The sequence below is a fragment of the Thamnophis sirtalis genome, unplaced genomic scaffold (genome assembly GCF_051295495.1).
Source record: "Thamnophis sirtalis isolate CommonGarterSnake01/CBP01778 unplaced genomic scaffold, rThaSir2_p1.2 scaffold_12, whole genome shotgun sequence".
In the NCBI taxonomy this organism is placed as follows: Eukaryota; Metazoa; Chordata; class Lepidosauria; order Squamata; family Natricidae; genus Thamnophis; species Thamnophis sirtalis.
The window spans coordinates 48,622,383-48,643,402 of NW_028261392.1; the positions used below are offsets into that span (position 1 = coordinate 48,622,383).

The 21,020-nt window shown below is 38.6% G+C and overlaps 1 protein-coding gene across 3 annotated transcripts in view; it reads left to right on the forward strand.

Moving 5' to 3' along the window:
- NHS (NHS actin remodeling regulator) overlaps positions 1–21,020 on the forward strand; it is a 295,198-nt gene that overhangs the window by 259,581 nt on the left and 14,597 nt on the right. For 2 of the 3 annotated variants that reach the window (XM_014062797.2, XM_087726337.1), the window contains exons 3-5: positions 3,344–3,474; positions 8,529–8,591; positions 10,595–10,790. In XM_014062797.2, coding sequence (XP_013918272.2) covers positions 3,344–3,474; positions 8,529–8,591; positions 10,595–10,790 — 390 coding nt within the window. The remainder of the gene's footprint in view (positions 1–3,343; positions 3,475–8,528; positions 8,592–10,594; positions 10,791–21,020) is intronic. The other variant, XM_014062798.2, reaches the window with a different exon arrangement.

The window sequence follows — 21,020 nt, forward strand, 5'->3', positions numbered from 1 at the left end:
CCCTATGCCACCAGGCTTGAAATTTTGGGCTTGGAAAATCCAGAACTACGCCACCTATGGTCTGACCTAAGCGCAGTGCACAAAATTATCCGCTACAACGTCCTACCTGTCTATGACTACTTCAGCTTCAATAATACACCAGCAAACAATAGATACAAACTCAAGGTAAACTGCTCCAAACTTGATTGCAGAAAATACGACTTCAGCAACAGAGTGGTCAATGCCTGGAATGCACTACCTGACTCTGTTGTTACAAACCCCCATAATTTTAACCTAAGAGTGTCTACTGTTGAACTCACCCCATTCCTAAGAGGTATGTAAAGGGCATGCCTAAGCTCACCAGCGTGCCTACCGTCCCTGTCCTACTGTCTCCATTTATTCATACCCATTTACTGTGTTCATATTTATGTTTATACTTACTTTATACCTGTTATCTTTTACATGTTTGACAAACTAAAATAAATAAAAAATGAGTATATGAACATAAAGAAGAAAACTGATACATCCAAATTGAACACAATAGGGAACAAACAGCTTCTGTAAAAATGTACCTAAAGAGCAAGACCAATAGAAACAAGTCATTTTTAGAAGAAAACAACAACCAAGAGTAAAGCCCCTACTATCTACCCTAGTCCACTCCAATGAAGCTGAACTGAACAATTGCTTTTGTAACTTCACCTGGAAGGAAATATGCAGATACCCATAAACAGCATTCATCACTAGGTTCTAAAAAAGAGACACAACCTAGCATTCCTGTGACAGGAAGAACAGTAGAATAGACTTCCCTACGAAAAAAAGACTAATATTGCTTTAAGAGTTTGAATTATTAGGGAAACAGAAACTATAGTCTGCAGACCAGGCAGCCAATCTAGGGAGGTATATTGTGTCCCTGGAGCAAAAATCAAAGATGTAACTGAATACCTTAGTAAAATAATCAACCCCACCATGGGTTTACTCCCTTTCTTATAGTAAGGAAGGAAGTAAAGAGAAAAAAGAAATTAAAAAAGAAAAGCATTATGAAGTAGAGAGTGATGGAAATGATGGAAATCCTAGTTATGAAGTAGAAGGTATAAGAAACTTACCCAAGACAAATAAAGGACTCAAATGCCGATACACTAATGCTCAAAGTTTAGGGAACAAACAGGGTGAACTTGAAGTATTAGTACATGAAGGCAGATATAATATAGTTGTCGTTACTGAAACATGGTGGGTATGAAACTCATGAATAGAATATACATTAGTGGCAACAAGAGGGAATTTCAGCATGTATAGAGATTACCTCAATATGTGGAAATTGGACTTATGCAATATATATTCCATTCTTCTTTCCTGTAGAGTTATACACCCAAATCAAACACAGTAGGGAACTAACAGCCTCCATAAAAAATTACCCTACATATGTACCTAAAAAAAGAAAAACATAATGAAATAAAGAGGATGGAAAGGATGTAAATCCCAGTTACAAAGTGGGAGATATAAGAAGCATTCTCAAGATAAATAAAGGACTCAAATGCCTATATACTAACACTCAAAGTATAGGCAACACATAGGGTGAACATGAAATATTAGTACATGAAGGCAGATATGATATAGTTGCCATTACTGAAACTTGGTGGGATGAAACCCATGACTGGAAGGTACTGAAGGATATTGTACATAAAAAAACACTATATCTTTACAGAAATACACAAAACCAAGGATGACCATATGGATCAATATAAAACAAAAACAAAAAATGACATTGCTATAGGCATATAATACAGGCCACTTAACCAAGCTGAAGAAATAGATCAATTAACGAATGTATGTAGGAAACATACCACAGTAGTAATGGAAGACTTTGATTACTCTGATATCAACTGGGAGACAAACTCTGCAGCAAGTGGGAGATTGAAAAGATTCCTAACCAACTTAACTGATAACTTTGTAATCCAAATGGTAGAGGGGGCAGAGCTAGAAGAAAAACTATACTGGACCTGATTCTTATTAATAGAGAAGAAGTGATAGAGGGAATTAAAATTGCCAGAACTTTGGGTGAAAGGGACCACATCATACTGGACAATATAATGGAAACACAAGCAATAGAATATACTCCAACCAGTGTCTTAAACTTTAAAAGAGCTGATTTTAACAAACTCAGTGAGACCCTAAGCAACATTTCATGAATAAAAATCCTAAAGGAAAAACAACTCAAGAAGTATGAGAAATACTGAAAAATATGATCATAAAAGCCCAGGCCAACACAATACCACTGAAAAAGAAAAATAAGAAATCCAAGAAGAAACCAGCATGGTTGCACAAAGATCTCTCTGATAAACTGAAAGATGAAAAGGATAAGTACTAAAAATGGAAAGAGGGATACATAAAGCAAAATATCAACAGATAGCCCAAATCTGCAAAAATGAAGTCAGGAAAGCAAAGCTTCAGAATGAACAAAGACTTGCAACAAAAGTCAAAGATAATTTTTTTAAAAAGTTTCTTTCAACATACTGTATAATAACAAGAAAAAAGTAAGGAAACGGTCCACTAAACAGAGAAGATGACAAGGAAGTAACAGAGAGTAGAGAGAAAGCACAGGTGCTTAACTCATTATTTGCATCAGACAAAGAATTGCTTTGCTTCACACAAAAAGAAACTATAGCCCAACCTACCAAAAACATAACTGTAAAAGACAGAGTAAAAATTAAAATAAGCAAGAAAATGGTAAGAGAACACTTGTCCTACCTTGATGAATATAAGTCATTGGCCCTTATCTACAGACCCCTCACATCCTGGACATAAATTGTTTCAACTTCTACTCTCAAAACGACATTATAGGGTACTGCACACCAGAACAACTAGATACAAGGACCGTTTTTTCCTGAATGCCATCACTCTGCTAAACAATTAATTCCCACAACACTGTCAAACTATTTACTAAGACTATATTACTATTATTCTTCTCATCCTTCCTATTACCTATCTCCTCCCACTTATGAATATAACCTTGTTGCTTGTATCTCTATGATTTATATTGTTTTATTTGTTTCCTAGTATGATTTGATAGCTTATTTAGTAACCTATGACTCACTAAGTGTTGTATCTTATGATTCTTGAATATATATATATATATATATATATATATATATATATATATATATATATATATATATATATATATATATATATATATTCAGTATGTATGTATGTATGTGTGTGTGTGTGTGTATGTATGTGTATATATATATGTATGTATGTATGTATGTATGTATGTATATATGTATATATACACACACACATTGTCAGGAACCTATGTTTAAATGTAGTATATCTTGCTGAACAATTGTCTTCTTATTTTTTACAGAGCACCGAAACCAGGGTAATAACCGAGAACAAAAAAATGTGAGCCAAACTATAGTAGCTCCCCCATTTCCGTCTTTTCCTGTGATCCACACTAAGAAGCAAAAAGAGATTAAGGACCATCACTTGCTAAAAGTAAGTTCTCCCTTGTCTTCTTAATGCATTTGTGATGTGTTAGCACAGATTAGGTTACCAGCAACTTATCCAACCAAATATTTTTATCATAAATGCAGTGGTGGGTTTCAAAAAAAATTAGAACCTACTCTGTAGGTGTGGCCTGTTTGTGGGAGTGGCTTAGTGGTCATGTGACTGGGTGGGAGTGGCTTGGTGATCCTGTGACCAGGTGGGAATATTTGGCAGTCATGGGACTGAGTGGGAGTGGCTTGGCAGTTATGTGACCGGGTGGGAGTAGCTTGGCAGTCATGTGACTGGATGGGAGTGACCAAGTCGATGTCACTGAATTCTTTGCCCCAAAGAATGACCTACAAAAAGAAGATATAAAAAAAGGAAATTTATTATTTTGTGCACTTACTAGTTAAATAAGAATAAAATAAGTACACAAAAAAATAAAACAGTTACTTAGAGGAAATATGGCTGTCCTTGCCAGTCTTCAACATTACTGACCACACTCTTCCAGCTCCTCTGCCTCTTACCTGTTGGTCAGGAGGTCCCATACCGGAATGCTCCCTCCCCTCTTTCGTTCTTTCACTCACCCCGCCCATCCGTACCATGCTGCCGAAAAGTTCTCAGAAGAAGAACCAGAAGAAGAAAGAATTGGTGAGTGGCTGGGATGGGGGAGGGGAGGATGTTGGGAAGAGGGAAGAAGCAGTGGGGCTGCTGGAAGAGTGTGTGCGTGTGCACAGGCTGTGGGTTTTTAAAATGTCTGAGTGAATCCAGGAAGAGGGAAGGGGCAGAGGGCTGGAAGATGCTATAGGAACACACACTTCCAGCCCCTCTGCCTCTTCCCTCTTCCTGGATTCACTCAGACTTTTTTAAAACTCACAGCCTGTGCACACACAAGACATTTTTAAAACTCACAGCCTATGCACAGCACACAATTTCCAGCCCCTCTGCCTCTTCCCTCTTCCTGGATTCACTCAGAAATTTTTAAAACTCACAGCCTGTGCACGTGCACACACTCTTCCACTCTTTTAAAAATGGCTGAGTGAATCCAGGAAGAGGAAAGAGGCAGAGGGGCTGGAAGTGTGTGTTCCTATAGTATCTTCCAGCCTCTCTGCCTCTGCCCTCTTCCTGGAGTCACTCAGACATTTTTAAAACCCACAGCCTGTGCACCTGCACACACTCTTCCAGCAGCCCCTCTGCCTCTTCCCTCTTCCCCAACATCCTCCCCACCCCACCCCAGCCGCTCACCAGTTCTTTCTTCTTCTGGTTCTTCTTCTGAGAACTTTTTGGCAGCATGGTGCAGATGGGCGGGGCGAGTGAAAGAGCGAACGAGGGGAGGGAGCGTTCCAGTACGGGGCCTCCTGACCAATGGGTATGGGAAGGCATGCTAAATTTCACCATCCCATATGGCCATACCGGTCTGTACCGGTTGAAATCCACCTCTGCTTAAATGTCAACTAACAGGAGAGAAAATTGCCAGGTAATGCCAGGAGAAATAACATCTGCCAAGCTGTTACAGTGTTATTAAAGGTATAAAGGTGAAGCCTAATTATCAGTAGATTACAAAATGAACAATAATTGTCAGGTATTCTTATCTCAATTTCCTGCTGATATGTGTGTTTTTTTTAAATCAAGCCACAATTTTTAAAAAAATGTTTACTCTTTATCTTGGTCTCACTATAAATTCTAAATTTAAATACAAGACATTTTTTAGCAGATGGGTAATCATTTGCATCAGTCAGGAGTCTATGCTAGGATATATTCATTTATTTGTGACAATTATCAATAAAGCAATAACATGAGTAGTTCTATTGCAAAATAACGGTGCTGGTATATTAACTAGAGAAGAAGTTAAAGTTTTCCTTTATTGATTGATTAATTAATTAGTTTCTTTTAAACTGTAATCCTTCAAGTGGGTGGTACTACAACTCTCAGAAGTCAAATTCACACCAAATAGGGCAAAATAAAAATTGAAACAAGGCACAATGTTGAAAAAGGCTGCTTTTATTACATTTCAAATTACATAAAAACTTACTGGAAGAAAGTGTTGTTGTTACTGTACTTGTTACTTTAGGTCAGTATTTCTCAACCTTAACAATCTGAAGATGTTTGGACTTCAACTCCCAGAATTCCAGGGAGTTGAAGCCCAAACATCTTTAAGTTGCCAAGGTTGAGAAACACTGACCCAAATGTTTCAAACATCTACAAGAATGGAGGGGGGTAGTGAGGTACAATGGGGTTTTGCTCTGTATCACATGACTGGGATATTTACATGAAGAAAGAGGGGAAATGAACTGTGCAGCATGAAGTTGTGATGTAAATTCAAATCTTTTGTACTTGTATCACTGCACTGTAGAACCAGGTGCACATTTTTTTTCATTCCAATGAAATTAGATAGATACCCTTATCTAATCAACTGGTTCAGTTTTCTTCCAGAGGGAAAGTTCTCTGTTCAGCTTTATAAAACTGTTGATGAAATTCACTGGACACCATCCAAAATTAGATGGAGCATATATTTTTCTTGTCCCCTGGAATATCTTTTTGCTGCAAGTTGTTTGAAGGATAGCTCTTTTCAGCAATAAAAGATGCCCCCACTTTTGCCAGATGTTAAAATGGTAAATGCAATGTCTCCTAGTTTTCTGTTTATCAGGTGACCTATTCCTTCTTGTGGAATTTAATTACTTCTGCCTGACAGTTTGAATTACATGCTTTCTCTTTGTCATAGCGTACACTACCCCCCCAAAAAAAAATTTGTACATTCCTTTCAAGAAAATAGAGCCAGCCTATAACAATTATTTCCCCTTGCTGATACAATTTTTTGAATCAGGAAAAGAGTAATTGTGACATGTTTTGCTGTACATTTTCACAGGTCTCACTTTCACTTACGTTGTATAGCGACATCCAATTACAATAAGTGATTTAACACTGCATCTTCATATTCACAGACTAGCAAGTTCAGCACATGTATACTAATGATTTTCATAATATTAGAATAGGAACTTTTGGTGATATTAATCTATAATTTATAATTTATAGATGGCTGTCCACCCTGTGCTTGAGTGAAGGGATTTAATGAATGAATGAACAATGTTGAAATTTTTTTATTGTAGTTGAAGAAGGCTTTATATCTTTCCATAATATTCTCTTTTCAAACGAACTTTTATGGTCATAGTGTTTTGCAGCTCATTGATTGATTCTTCTTCTTTCTCCAAACTAATGCCCTCCAAATATTTGAATTATCACTGCTGTCATTCTCAGCCATCATGGCCAATTTCAATATTAACTCACATTGATAGTGTTATTACTGATGTTTCTACATCACCTAACAGCAATCAGTTTCATGAGTACTGTACATCAATGACGTGCGGTGACGTTTATGGCTGGTGAGGCAGTCTTCTCGCCCGACATCCCACTGTCTAAAGCGCTTTCTTATTTCACCCGCCTGAGTTCTGACAGGGGGGCCAAAGAAAGTGCCAGCCCGTCACTGGCTTTCTTTTAAAAGCCAGTGGCGGGCTGGCACTTTCTTTCTTTTGCCCAGAGGCGGGCAGCTCAGGTGGGCTGCAGCCTCTGGGCGAAAGAAAGCGCCAGCCTGCTGCTGGCTTTTTTTTGCCCGCCGCTATGTCCGACATAGAGGCGGGCCACCTCTATATCGGACATAGCGGTGGACAAAAGAAAGCCAGCAGCGGGCTGCCGCTTTCTTTCTTTTGCCCAGAGGCTGCAGCCCGCCTGAGCTGCCCGCCTCTGGGCAAAAGAAAGAAAGCCGCAGCCTGCCAGCAGAGGCAGGTAAAAGACCCGCCTCTGCTGGCGGGCTGCCCCGGACACAGAGAAAGAAAGCTGGTGGGCTGCCCTCCCTGCCTCTCCTACCCCCTTCCCTCTCTTCACTCTCAAACAAAGTCTCTCTCAAATTGAGAGAGAGTTTGTTTGAGTGAAGAAACAAACACACGCAAATACACACACACAAATTACTTACAATTACTTACAAATTACATTAATTTTGAATTCCTCCCCCTCCCTCCAACCCACATACCTTTTCCAGCTGTTTCACAATACAGAGGATTTCAACTCTGCTCTTGTCTGCCATCATGAAAATATAAAAATGTAAAAGGAAAAAGGTAAGAGCTACTGAAGTCAGGCTGGGCTAGCTGCTGCCAGAGTCCCCAATGGTTGACTCTGCTTAACTGTTTAAAAAAGCCTCTTAAAAAATGCCCTCTACAGGAGGAGGCAAGAGAACCACGTGCCTCATCTACATAAGGAATTTTTCATCTTTTAACCCTTGCTTAACTCTGCTTGAGTGATCATAAAGTCAGACTAAATGAGGCACGTGGTTCTCCCACCTCCTCCTGTAGAGGGCACTTTTTAGAGGCTTTTTTAAACAGTTTAAGTACTAAGCAGAATCATCTATTGTGACTCTGGCAGCAACTACCTCAGCCTTTTTCCTTTTACATTTTTCTTTTCATGATGACAGTGGTGAGGCTCTGCCTCCCTTGCCTCCCCTGACTGCACGTCACTGCTGTGCATCTAATATGAAATAAATTATTATAAAACAATAAGGACAACATTATGAAGAAAAAATAAAACTTATTTTAATGCTTCAGTGGGTTGACTAGCTCTTTATAAATTATACATGGTTCAATTTCATCAGAAGAAATTCCATGATTAGATTACTTGAGATTAATAGGCAAAAGTTATTGATCTGATACTACCCCTACCCTAAAACCCAGAAACCAGAGGAAATTGAATTAAATAATCAGTGAATTGTTTCTTGCTGTAAGGATGGTTTTGTCAACTATCAAAGAGCTTGCATGGCATTTTTATGCCCATTAGCATCCTCCATGTAGCTAACCATTCTGTCTAAATATGCAGAAATTAAGCAGCATATTATAATTGATAAACAGATTCTCATGATAAAAACTTTATTATTTCTCACAGGAACAGAATGCAATAAGAAACTTTTTTAATGCTACACCATGCATTTCAGATGTACTTTGATCAAAAATCATAGAAACATTTGTTGTATGTCTTAATTTTTAATCATTTCCCTCTCCCTCCACATTTCATATTTATAGTTTTATAGAACCCGCTCGTCTTCCCCTACTGAGTGTTGCCACATGACCCCATGGAGTAAAAAGGTATTGGAAAAATTCCGAATAAAACCTCTTCATACAATCTGTCCCATTCACTCCCTAATCTTTCTTTGCTACTCTTTTGGTCGACTAACTTTATTGTCTTTATTTCATACTTTTACCAGTATCTCTTTATTAACTTTTTTTCATCCTCCATACCAATTTGGTGTTAGGTTTAATAGTTGATGAGCAAGTTTCCTTTTGTTGATTAGTTTTAAATGCCTGAACTAAATTTGTATATAGCTTGGGAAAAATAGATGGTGATCTCGGAAAACTACAAGAATGTATCCAATGGTGTTAAAGCTACAGCATGGACCTAGTCAAAGGACTGTTATCACTGCTATTGTTTGCTGAAGAGCAGCCCTGGCAGACCGTCAGAGATTGTAGTCAGGTCATTTCACTTCCTTTGTCCAAAAGACATTGTTATGCAGGGAAGGTATTGGTCACAAAATGCAAGCTAATACAGGCTATAGGGGACTCTTTTTGTGTATGTGTGTGTGCACCAACTTTTTAGCTCAGAGGTTACCTTGGAAACAAAGTCTTTTGTGCTTGTAGTTTATATGAACTATTCATGGCTGCTATGAACAGCACAAAAGCTGGAAAGAAAGAAAATGGCAATGTTTTCCTAACCTAGAGATGGACAGAAATATCTTCTAAGAAGACGGGTCTCTTTTACATTTTTATGTATAATATTGTAGAAGTTAGCACTACAATATTACAGGCATTTCTGGCAAGGTAAGAACGTAGCTTGATATAAATTGGATAAATCACTGTGAAGTGCAGCCTTCAGCATAGATGTTGGGGGTTAAAGAATGATTGTAAGTCTATTTTGTGCCTTCAGCAGCATATTTCTGACAAAAATAAACTAAAGTTAACTTGACTGTGGGTCTTAGTTATAAAAAATTAAAGTATTTAAATACTCTGACAGACTTTAAAAAATGTGAAAATTAAATCTTATCCCTTTAACAAAAACTAAAAGAATGAAATGCTTCCGAATAAGCAAAGGAACAAAATATCAAGTAGTCATCAGAACTGACATTGAAAATTGAATTTAGGTAATAGACAAACTTCAGGATGGCTTCTTTCAGTCTCTAGAGTATGATGATTGATTAAAAAATATGCACTTTAAAAATGGAAAACGCTGCATTTATCATTCAAGAAACTGTCATTTTTTTAGTTCTTTAGCTATTATCTAGATTGTTCTATTGTTTTACTCGCACATAGTAAAGCAACAAAGCACAACAGTCCTTCTTTCTTTCTTTCTTTCTTTCTTCTTTCTTTCTTTCTTATTCTACTCTTTGAGGTAGTTGGTATCTTACGTCTTTATCTTTTGTCCCTTGTTTAAATTATTTGTTCTGAATTACAATTGTCTGTTAGATATTCTAAAGATCCTGGTTCAAACTTCTGTTGATACCCAGTATTTATTATTAGATGGCTGTGTTCACATGGCATATTTAATCTGGTGACCAAAACCCCGTTTTCTGATTTAACACTGTATTATGACCCGTAAATTAATCAAATGAACCAGGTTTATATTTCGTAGCAACTACTAACAACAACCCAGATTTAACATTATTCAAGCTCAGGATCTGTGAATGCCATCACCAGATCTTAACTTGACATTGTTAAATATGTCATATGGACAGAGTGAATGCAACACCTTTGATTGACTTTAAATCCATAGCTCAATATTCCTATGTTTAAATTCTGTTAATTTCAGAGAAACCTTACTTTGAAGTAAAATCAGGTATTTTAAAAATACAAAATATGTATTTCTTTCAAAATATATAGAACATGAGATCAATTCATAAGGCCATGCTAAAGTTCTACTGAAATCAGTGCTGCAGGTTGTCAATCATATGTAAATTGTTCATTTCTAAGTCTACATGCAAACAACATGAAAGAAAGTTTGTCTACATTTCAAGGAATTTCCTTCCTTTTTTTACTTCCAATTCTTACTATTTTGTTGTTTATGCATGGATGCTAATTTTGATTGTATTTATTTACAGTCCCACCACCCTTCGGAGGAAGAAGATACAGATATCATGTTAGGGCAGAGGCCGAAAAATCCAGTACATAATATACCTTCTACACTGGATAAACAAACAAATTGGAGCAAAGCACTACCCCTCCCAACTCCAGAGGAGAAAATGAAACAAGATGCCCAAGTGATTTCCTCTTGTATTATCCCCATCAACGTCACTGGTACAAATATTTTGTCCTTTTTTTGTTGTGGTTGATTTGAAGCAGTTTTAATCACTTATTTTATTGCAGTAAATATTTCTCTAAATATAGAATTTTACAATTAGCAAATGTATTTATTTATATATTGTATTGGGAAACACCCCCCCCTCCCATTTTAGCATACGGTAACTCTGGGCAACTTACAGTCATAAAAGTGTATATATACATATACATTATATACATACATACGCGTGTTTCCCAAAAATTAAAATCTGGTCTTATTTTCTTTTGTGTCCCAAAATAACCACCAGGTCTTATCCACTTACCTTAAGACCACTGCAGCCAGACATCCTATGCTGTAGCAGTCCTTAAGGTAAGCTGGTGCCGGGCACATGGAGCAGCTCCATCCCCCCCTCCCCTGGCCTAGCTTGATTTTTATGCATGTGCCTCGCCTCACCTGATACAACCAGAAGGTGGGATGCAGTGAGTGGGATCTTAACTAGGGCTTATTTTTGGGATAAGTCTTATATTAATTGCAAACATAAAAAATTAAGATGCGGCTTATTTTTCAGGATAGGTTCTATTTTCGGGAAAACATGGCATACATTAAGGCGTAAATAAATTAAAATCAAACATTACAATTTAAGGACATGTGCTGGGCACTGAATGAGGGAAGTTGGGATCTGTTGTTAATCAACCACTCCATTGTGCTGTTCCCCCAAGCCAGCTAGCAGAGCCACAACTTTAGGCCCTTATGAAAGAATAGGAGGGTATATATAAATATAAGATTTCTTTAAAAGTTTTGATAACTTTAACATCTATTAAGATGGGAATGAGCCCCATTAAATTCAATGAGAAAGTCCTCACATTAAATTTCTGTATTGTGATTATGCATGGACATTGATGCTGATATATTTGGATTAGAAAGGCATAGTTGAATTCAGCAGCCTTTTACACTATGAGATAATCATGTTTGTTATGTGCTGTAATAAAACAATACAATATTTCTCACCAACAACATATGATATGAGTCATAAGTGCTACAGCAAATTAATAGCATTTTATATTTGCTTCAATACCTTCCATAATGCTCCAAGGCCAAGAGTACAGGAATAATGTTCTAAATTGATGTGTACAATTTATTTTTAAAAATTCCTTCACTTATTAGAAATCTTTCTATTATATATGATACATAAAAAGAGAGAAAGAGACAGGAATTTGCAAAATAATATGAAATCAGAATGAAAATCCATGACTAGTAACATTTCTGAATTAGCTGTATTGGCTCATTGGTTCCTCATCTCATTCCATAGTTTAAACCAAAAATGAATCTATTGTGAACAGTAGACTAATCTATTCATTTAGATCTCAAAAGATTCTCTGTACACAGTATTGCCTCTGAGCAGTCATGAAGGTTTCCGTATCAGTACACAATAAAATAATATTAATGTCAGAGTTAATACACTGTTTAATATATACACTGATAAGAACCAGTGGCATAAAGGTACCTCAGTTGAGCATACCAATGCTTTTTTTAAAAAAAGAGTTTGTGCTTTTCAAGTCATAACCACTAGACCTACGTAAATTTTTGAAGAGCCACTTTGATTCCCCTGTATCCACTCCTCAAAATATCAAAGCAGCCAGTGGAAGCATGATATACTTTGATATATTTCAAGTACATCACAGTCTTACCAAAGGTCTTTGGGAAATGAAGGATCTCCCTATCACCATCACCCACAATAAATTGTTTGCTTGATGCTGTGAGCAATAACAGATCCATCATTGAATCCCATTAGGGATGTTCCAGTTAAAACACCAATATGGCAGATACATTTCTGGTATCATCATTCAGAAGAGTAGGAGAACTAACAAGAGGTGATTCATAGACATTCCACGTAGATAAGGTGTTCCTATGAATAAAGTTCCCAAGGTAAATTCGCACTTCCATATATTTCAAGAAATCATGCTAAATTACTTTTGGCCAATCCCATCATGCCCACGCAGTAAGAAAACCAATCACATCAAAAGCCATATGAATAGATAGTCCCAGTGATGCAGAATTGCAAGATGGCTACATGGGCAGCCAATCCATTGGCCCACTTCAACTTTACAAGTAAGCTTTATCAAGTGTGACATTTGGCTATGCGACAGAAAGTATGGTAATAAATTCCTAAACCAACAAGAAGGAAATCTGTTTTGATGTATCATACAGTATCTGTTCCATTGACTGAAAGCTTGGACTCACTATGACATTTTCTTCTGTAACCAGAAGATGGACCTGATAGACTCACTTACAAAGGAAGCAAACAATAAAATAAAATGCTAAATATGTTAGTATAGGTTTTATACAATTTGTAAAGAATGTTATTATTTATAAGCCAAAATCAACATGGCTTATATTCAATATTAGTAATTGGGTTGAATAATTCCCATTACTGAAGGAAAACTCCTAATAGAGAAATGGCAGTTTCTTTTGACCATGTCCAGAAAACGTTTTGGTTAGGGTAGTATGTGCAGCAAAATCATGTGCAGCTGCTTGAAGGTTGATGAAGTGTGTGCCCATTGAATGCTTTGCCCATGATCAAAATGCCACATTGAATTATCTGCAATGCTTTTATGTATTCTCCTTCAGCGTACCCTTTATAACTACACAATGCATTAAATAAATGTTTTTCTGCTTTGGTACAACTTTATAATGAATCAGGTTTTAGTGGGAATACAACTTAAACTATTATTAACCTACCACCATAATTACTGTGTGCGTCAATACAACAATACATTTATTTTTAATGCATTTTCTATGTCACTGCACAATGGCATTCTCAGTAAATCACAATGTTGTAAAAATGATGATGTAAAATGATGTGTTCAATGATATTGTAATGCAAGCCCCATCATTATGTATTTGTATCATAAGTCATGATACATGTGGATATTTTGTCACTTCTTGCCTCCCAGTCCCCAACAGATAATTCCTAGCACGTTACAGTTAAAAGCAAAAATTGATAACTAATTATAAAACAGTTCAGAATAGACTAAATATAGTATTGTAAAATAGTACTCAGTCCACCTAGTTAGTACTCTTGACAGATACTGACAGTATACATTTTTTTATTAAAATGGACGGTGTTTTATTATTTTTTTAACCTTATTTTTCTTCATATAGTGGTCCTTACACCAGATTTTTAGTGTTGAGAGAAGACTATGATGTATTTGTTTAGAAAATAGTCTTGCCAAGTTTATGAACAAATGGAAACAAGACCCTGTTCATATTATTAATGAGAGGAGGAAGCATTCAGTTGAAAATGAATCTCCACTTCAGTGAGACGTCATGGGCTTTGCATTCAGGTGGTTCCATCTTCAGTTTCAACTATCTAAAAACTAAGTAGCAAATAAATCCTGCCTGGAACTTAGAAAACTCTGCCAGTTGAAGACAAAATATTCTGTCAAGGCTGCTTCACTTAATAACCAAAAAAGAAACCACACAAATCCATTTTGCGGAATTAAGAATACTTTTACTGACTATAAGTAAATAGAAGCTAAGCAAAGCTGGATCTGAGCAAAAGCGTGCAAAAGCATTAGATATCAATACATGACCCTTTCCCCTCCCCTTGGTAACCCCAGTCCATAGTCCAATCCAATATCTCCACAGCTGTCAGGTGGGACACATCTTCAAAAATCATCAGGTTGGTATGCCGGACAGTTGGCCTTGGCGGGAAACTCCCCTCCTTGCCACATGCGCAGTAGATGGTGAGAACAACCCCCAATTAACAGTCCTCCTGTACAGTTTATTTCCCACACCCAAATACCATGCCCCCCCTCCCCATTTCAATGGCAGCCGAAAAGCAAGCAGCAAAACAGAGGCTGACATCTGGCCCTCCTCCAGGAAAAAGGACATCATCCCTGCAGAAACGAAAGAACACAGACAAACAGACAAACAACAGAACATAAAAGAAGAGGGAAGGGAAAAAGGAGAAATCAATCGAGGTCAAGGCTTGTCGGGGTAGGTAGAGTAGAATTTACGCAGGAGCCGAGGAGCCCGCACATGGGACTTATCGACCCATTCAGCATGCGAGGGAGGAAAGTGTTTCCATGAAACAAGATACTGAACGCGGTTTCTATGTTTCCTAGAGTCCAAAATTTCTTTAACCTCAAAATGCTGCTCTCCCTCAATCAGAAGAGGGCCGGTGGAGCTGTCAAAGGGCCCCGCAATGGAGAAGTACGTTCCGGCTTCAGAAGATTGACATGAAACACCGGATACACACGGTTGAGATATTTAGGCAACTCCAGATGTACGAACACAGGGTTTATGACTTTGACAATTGGGAACGGGCCAACATACTTGGGACCCAATTTCTTAGACTTTTGTGAGTCTGGAGAAACTTGGTGGATAAATATATCGATCACCAACTTTATAATCCCTCGGCTTCGTTCTCTTTTTGTCTGCTTGTCTCTTATGTGCCCAATGAGCCGCATCCAGCGCTCGGTATGCCAAGGGCCACATCTCTCAGAGTTGGTCACCCCACTCAGATAGGGACAGCACTTGTGGTTTTTCTCGAGGTACCCTGGGAATAGGCACAAAATCATGTCCGAACACTATTTTGAAGGGGGTAAATCCCGTGCTGCTGTGCACTGAGTTGTTATATGCCACCTCATCATGAGGCAACAATTCCACCCAATTATCCTGCTGGTAATTGATGAAACATTGGAGGTACTGCTCCAGAACAGAATTAGTCCTCTCATAAGCCCCATTAGTCTGAGGGTGGTGGGTGGAGCTTAGGCCCTGGGCGGAGCCTATCAACTTCAAAAACTCCTTCCAAAATAAGGAGGTAAATTGGACCCCTCTATCAGAGATAATGCAGTCCGGCACTCCATGTATACGATATACATGTGTAATGAACAACTTAGCTAAGGATTTAGTGGATGGGATCTTGGAACAAAGAATAAAATGAACCTGTTTGGAAAACAAGTCGGTAACAACCCAAATTACCATATTTCCTCGACTTTCCGGTAATTCAACAATGAAGTCCATAGATATCTCCTTCCATGGTGCCTCAGGACGGACCACCCCTTGGAGCAATCCCTGGGGTTTCCCCAGTGGCTGCTTCGCCATAGCACATGTGGGGCAGTTGGCTACATAAGATTCAATGTCCTTCTTTAATGGGGGCCACCAAAATTGTCTTTTAATGAGATGCAGGGTTTTTACAAAACCAAAATGCCCAGCCATGTGTGAGTCGTGAGCACGTTGAAGAACCAGGCTCTTAATAGTTGCGGGAACATATAATTTAGCCCCAATCCAAGCCAGACCATCTTTCATGGTGCACTCATCGGTATGTTGGTGAAACCATTCAGCAGTTTCAAGGGCCTCCTTGAGTTTTGCAATGAGGTCCTTTGTGACTTCCAAATTGGAACTGGTCTGGCTTCTGGTGATGACCGGAGCAGCAAGGCTTTTCGTTGGTATGACTGTGTGGATGACACTAAGCGTTGAGCTGTTATATTGAGGAAGTCTGGATAACGCATCAGCCATAAAGTTCTTCCCTCCTGGGATATACTTCAAAGTGAAATTGAATCTATTCGTTATAAAATATATTTTATTCATTTTTTTCACATTCCATTTGCAATCACTTATATACAGAGTATTTGCTATAAGAAAAGAAAAAAAAAGGAAATAAAACGAACAAATAAAAAGGAAACACAACTCATCATTCACAACCCCACCTAACCCTTCCATCCTCCATACACCCCATCTACCCCCTCCAACTTTCCTTTCTCCCTCTAACACTCCCCTCCTACTTCCCTTTCCCCTCAAGCCTTCCTTCTCCCCTTACTCCCCACACACCCTCCTTACATTCCCCTTACTCCTTCCTTACTCCTCCCTCTTCTTTCCCTCTACCTCCCTCCTTGGTGTATGCCTTTATTCGAGTGTTGTTTGATCTGATAAAAGTAAAATGAGCCAAGGGAAAAAGAAAAAAAATAAAAGAAAAAAAGAACCACCGTATATAAATACATTCTTGATCTTATTAAGACTATGTTAACACCCCCCCCACCCACCCCCACAAATCCCCATCCCTAATCCTCCCGACTTCCCAGGGCCCACACCTGGCACTACCTTCTGTCTAAAATATCTTGTATACATATGGATTAAAAAATAAAAGTAATATGTCAAAAGAAAGAAAAACAGAAAAAAGGAAGAAAGAAAAGAAAAGAGAAAAGAAAAAAAAGAAAAAAAAAGAAACCACTCTTTGTGTTGATCTCAGCCCCCCATCTTTATCTATACTTAAATAGTATAAATCATTCTATCTATATTTTATTCTCGTCTCTTACTTCTTTGCTATTTACCCCAACCTTCTGTAGACTCTCCCGTTCCTCTTCCTAAACCTTATGATCCCTTCCGATAAAATTTAAGCAACGTGGTTCATGCCACATATTCAAATATTACTTTACAGAAGAGTAATCAAACTTTCCCTTCTAATAAAATTTAAACAGCGTAAATGATCTTTCTTAACCTCCTTTTCAAACAATAATTCAAAATAATCTAACCAAGCTTCCCCTTCTTAGTAAAGTTTAAGCAGCGTAGATCAAGTATTACTTTACACAGAAATCAATTTCTATCTTAAGATAATTCCAACCGACTTTCTCTTCTAATAGGATTTAAATAACGTAGTTCATTCCACATGCATTTTACCCTCATCCCTTACTTGTCTGATATTTACCACTATCAAATTTATGCTGACATTTGTTTAAAATCTAACTCAAAGTAATTTCAACCAACTTTCCCTTCTAATAAGAGTTAAATAGCATGGATCATTCCACATATTCAAATAATACTTTCAGCAAGAGTCAGTTAACCTTCTGTTTTAAAGTAGTCCCTTCTAACAAAGTTTAAACAACATAAATCATTCCGCATTCTTTTTACACCTATCTTAAGATAATCCCAACTGGCTTTCTCTTCTAATAAGCTTTAAACAACGTAAATCATTCCACATATATTTTACCCTCATCCCTTGCTTGTCTGATGTTTACCACTATCAAATTTATGCTGACATTAATTTAAGATCTAGCTCAAAGTAGTTTCACACAACTTTCCCTTCTAATAAAAATTAGTCCGCTTTTTCTACCGGAGAGAGGTCTCAAACCCCCATTCAGTCCTCAATTTTGGCGAATATTTTGAAATGTCTAAATTCTCGATCTCCGTTTTTCTGCTTCTCCGGGGGAGGAAAGGCTACCCCCTCCATCTTGCAGCCACCTGGCCTGTCGCTTGCCTTCTCCTTCCGCTTGTCTCCCCTCTCTTCCAAGTGAGTCAGGAAGTCCCGCCTTCAAAGTCCTACAATAGAAGTCTCGAGCCTCTGAAACAGAGTTAAGACGAAATCTTTGATTCTCAAATGTAACCGTGATGCCGGCAGGGACCTCCCATCTGTATCGAATCTGTTGACTCCTGAGCTCTTTAGTTAAAAAGGTGTAGTCCCTTCTTGCTTTCAACATCTGGAAAGGTATATCTTTGAAGACAATCAGGTCCTGGTCATCAACTCGAAGAGTATTATTATGAAACTTTTGCACAATCGCGTTTCTAGATTCTTTTGTAGAGAAATGTATAATTATGTCCCTCGGGAGCTGTCGCTGTTCCGCTATCAATGAGTTCTGGCGATAGATTTTCCGAATCTGCCAATCAAAGTTAAGTCCCGGGCTTCCCACCGCATGGCTGAAGGCTTCAGCAAAGGTCTGTTTCAGATTCTCTTGCTCCTTTTCACGGAATCCTCTGACTCTTATTGCAAATGCCTTCCTATTAAAATTTATCATCATAAGCTGTTCTTCAGTGTCTCTAAATTTTGTTGTAAAATTTGAATATTGGTAGTCAAATTAAAATTAGCCTTCTCCAAGCCTTCCAATTTGTTCTCTATTTCAGCAGAATAATCTGACAGGGCAGACACGGCTGCGAACGTATTCGCCTTCATTTGATTAACTTTAGACTTTAAATCATCATATAGTTCCAATACAAATTCCTTAATTTCTTGTTTAAAATCATTAAACATTTTAAAGAGATATTCCTGTGTTAAAAATTCTCCAGTAGAAGGCATAGGAGACAAAGGCTGTGGTTCCAGTAAAAATTCTTTAATGAATCTATTGAAGTGTTGTGCCCATCTCATTTGTTTGGGGGATAATTTCCGGGGGGTTCTTAATGCCTCTAAATTTTTGTGATCAGTCCACACCACAAAAGGGTGTTTAGCCCCCTCCAAAAAATGACGCCAGGTCATCAAGGCCCACCTGACTGCAAAAGCCTCCTTTTCCTATATAGCCCATCGCCTCTCAGTCTCGGTTAGCTTTCGAGAGGTGTAAGCTCAGGGTTGTAACTTTCCATTAGCATTTGCCTGAAGCAACACCACCCCCACTGCAAGATCACTAGCATCTGCTTGGACCACAAATGATGAATCCATGTCCAGGTGTTTCAAAACTGGTTCAGCTGCAAAAAGTCGTTTTAATTTTTCGAATGCAGCTTGACATTCCATAGTCCAGTTCAAAGGTTTACCTGGTCTAGGTTTGGCCTCCCCCTTTGATTTTAGGAGGTTCGTAATCGGCAGGGGAATTCTACAAATGAAGGAATAAATTGACGATAGAAATTAGCAAAGCCTAAGAAACTTTGCAACTGTTTGCAGGTGTGGGGGGCCACCCATTCGGTGACTGCTCAGATCTTTGCTGGGTCCATCTCTATCCCCTCATGGGAGATGCAATATCCTAGGTAATCCACCTTCTCCTGATGAAATTCGCATTTAGACAATTTAGAATACAGTTCTGCTGCCCGAAGTTTTTTCAGCACTGTACAAACTAGTTTCACGTGTTCCTCACGTGTTTCCGTGTAAATAAGGATATCATCAAGATAGACCATCATGCCTTTGTAAAGGTGGTCATGCAAAACCTCATTAATTAACTGCATGAAAACGGCTGGCGCCCCCTGTAGTCCAAATGGCATAACACGGAATTGAAAACAACCAAGAGGGCAATTGAATGCAGTTTTCCACTCATCCCCTTCTTTAATTCTGACTCGGTAATAGGCTTCTCGTAGAACTAACTTTGTGAAAACTTTTCCTTTACCCAGCTGGGCCAACATGTTCTTCATTAACGGTAATGGGTAGAGATTCTGGACACATACCACGTTCAGGTTCTTAAAATTCACACACAAACGAAAGGAGCCATCTTTCTTTTCTCTGAATAAGACCAGAGCAGCAACCCAGGGCCTAGCGGGTTCAATGAATCCCCTTTCCAAATTTTTGTCAATGAATTTTCTCAATTCATCCATTTCTCTAGGGGTCATTGAATAAATCTGAGGTTTAGGGAGTTTCACCCCAGGGAGAATATCAATGCTGCAGTCGGTGGCCCTGTGTGAGGGTAATTTATCAGAAGACGTGTCACTGAAAACATCTTTCAGGTCCCAGTACTCTCTGGGGATTTTTTCCTCCCCCTCAATCGTTTCTTGCCCTCTGGCTGCCAGGTTGGGGTTTGTGTTATTTGGTTGTGGAACCCCTCCTTCCTTCTCAGGGGGTGTAGCAGACCAGATGTGCAACCAACCCTTCCTCCAATTTATGCGGGGGTTCCATTTATGCAGCCAGGGTAATCCCAATATAAGGGGCCAGTCCATTAGTGGGGCTATAATAAAACTTATTGTCTCTTGGTGGGTTCCCATCCACATATCAATAGACTCAGTTACAAAATGAGCAGGGCTCCCTCCCACAATAGAACCATCCAGTTGGCAAAAAGCGATTGGAGCTTTTAAAGTTTTAAGCTTCAATCCCAGTTTTTCTACTATTTCCGGGCTCATAATGCATCATGTGCATCCGGAATCTAAAAAAGCTAGCATTTTCTCTTGCGCGCCAGAAGAAGGCACCCTTAGCTCAACTGGGATAGTCATGGGTCCTGATCGGGAACTTACCAGGCGTTCATCATCAGATTCGGTTTCAGTCTCTTCCGAAGAGCTAGGGGAATCCTCCCCCCTCTCACCAGGGCGGAAATGCTGAGAAGGTTCCTCCCCCTTCAGAGCAGGTTCTTTTCTCTTGTTGGCAGGTATTTCCAGTCTTTTCTCTCTCCGAGAGGGAAACTTTTGGATCATCTTGATGCGGCAATTAATGGCGCGATGCCCCTCCTTCCCACAGCAGAAACACACGAAGGGTTTTGGTTTGCTTGCAGATCCACTTTTCCCTCCTTTTGGGGTTCCTGGGGGGGTTAGCAGGTGGGGATTTTTTGTTCTCACTCTCCCCCTGG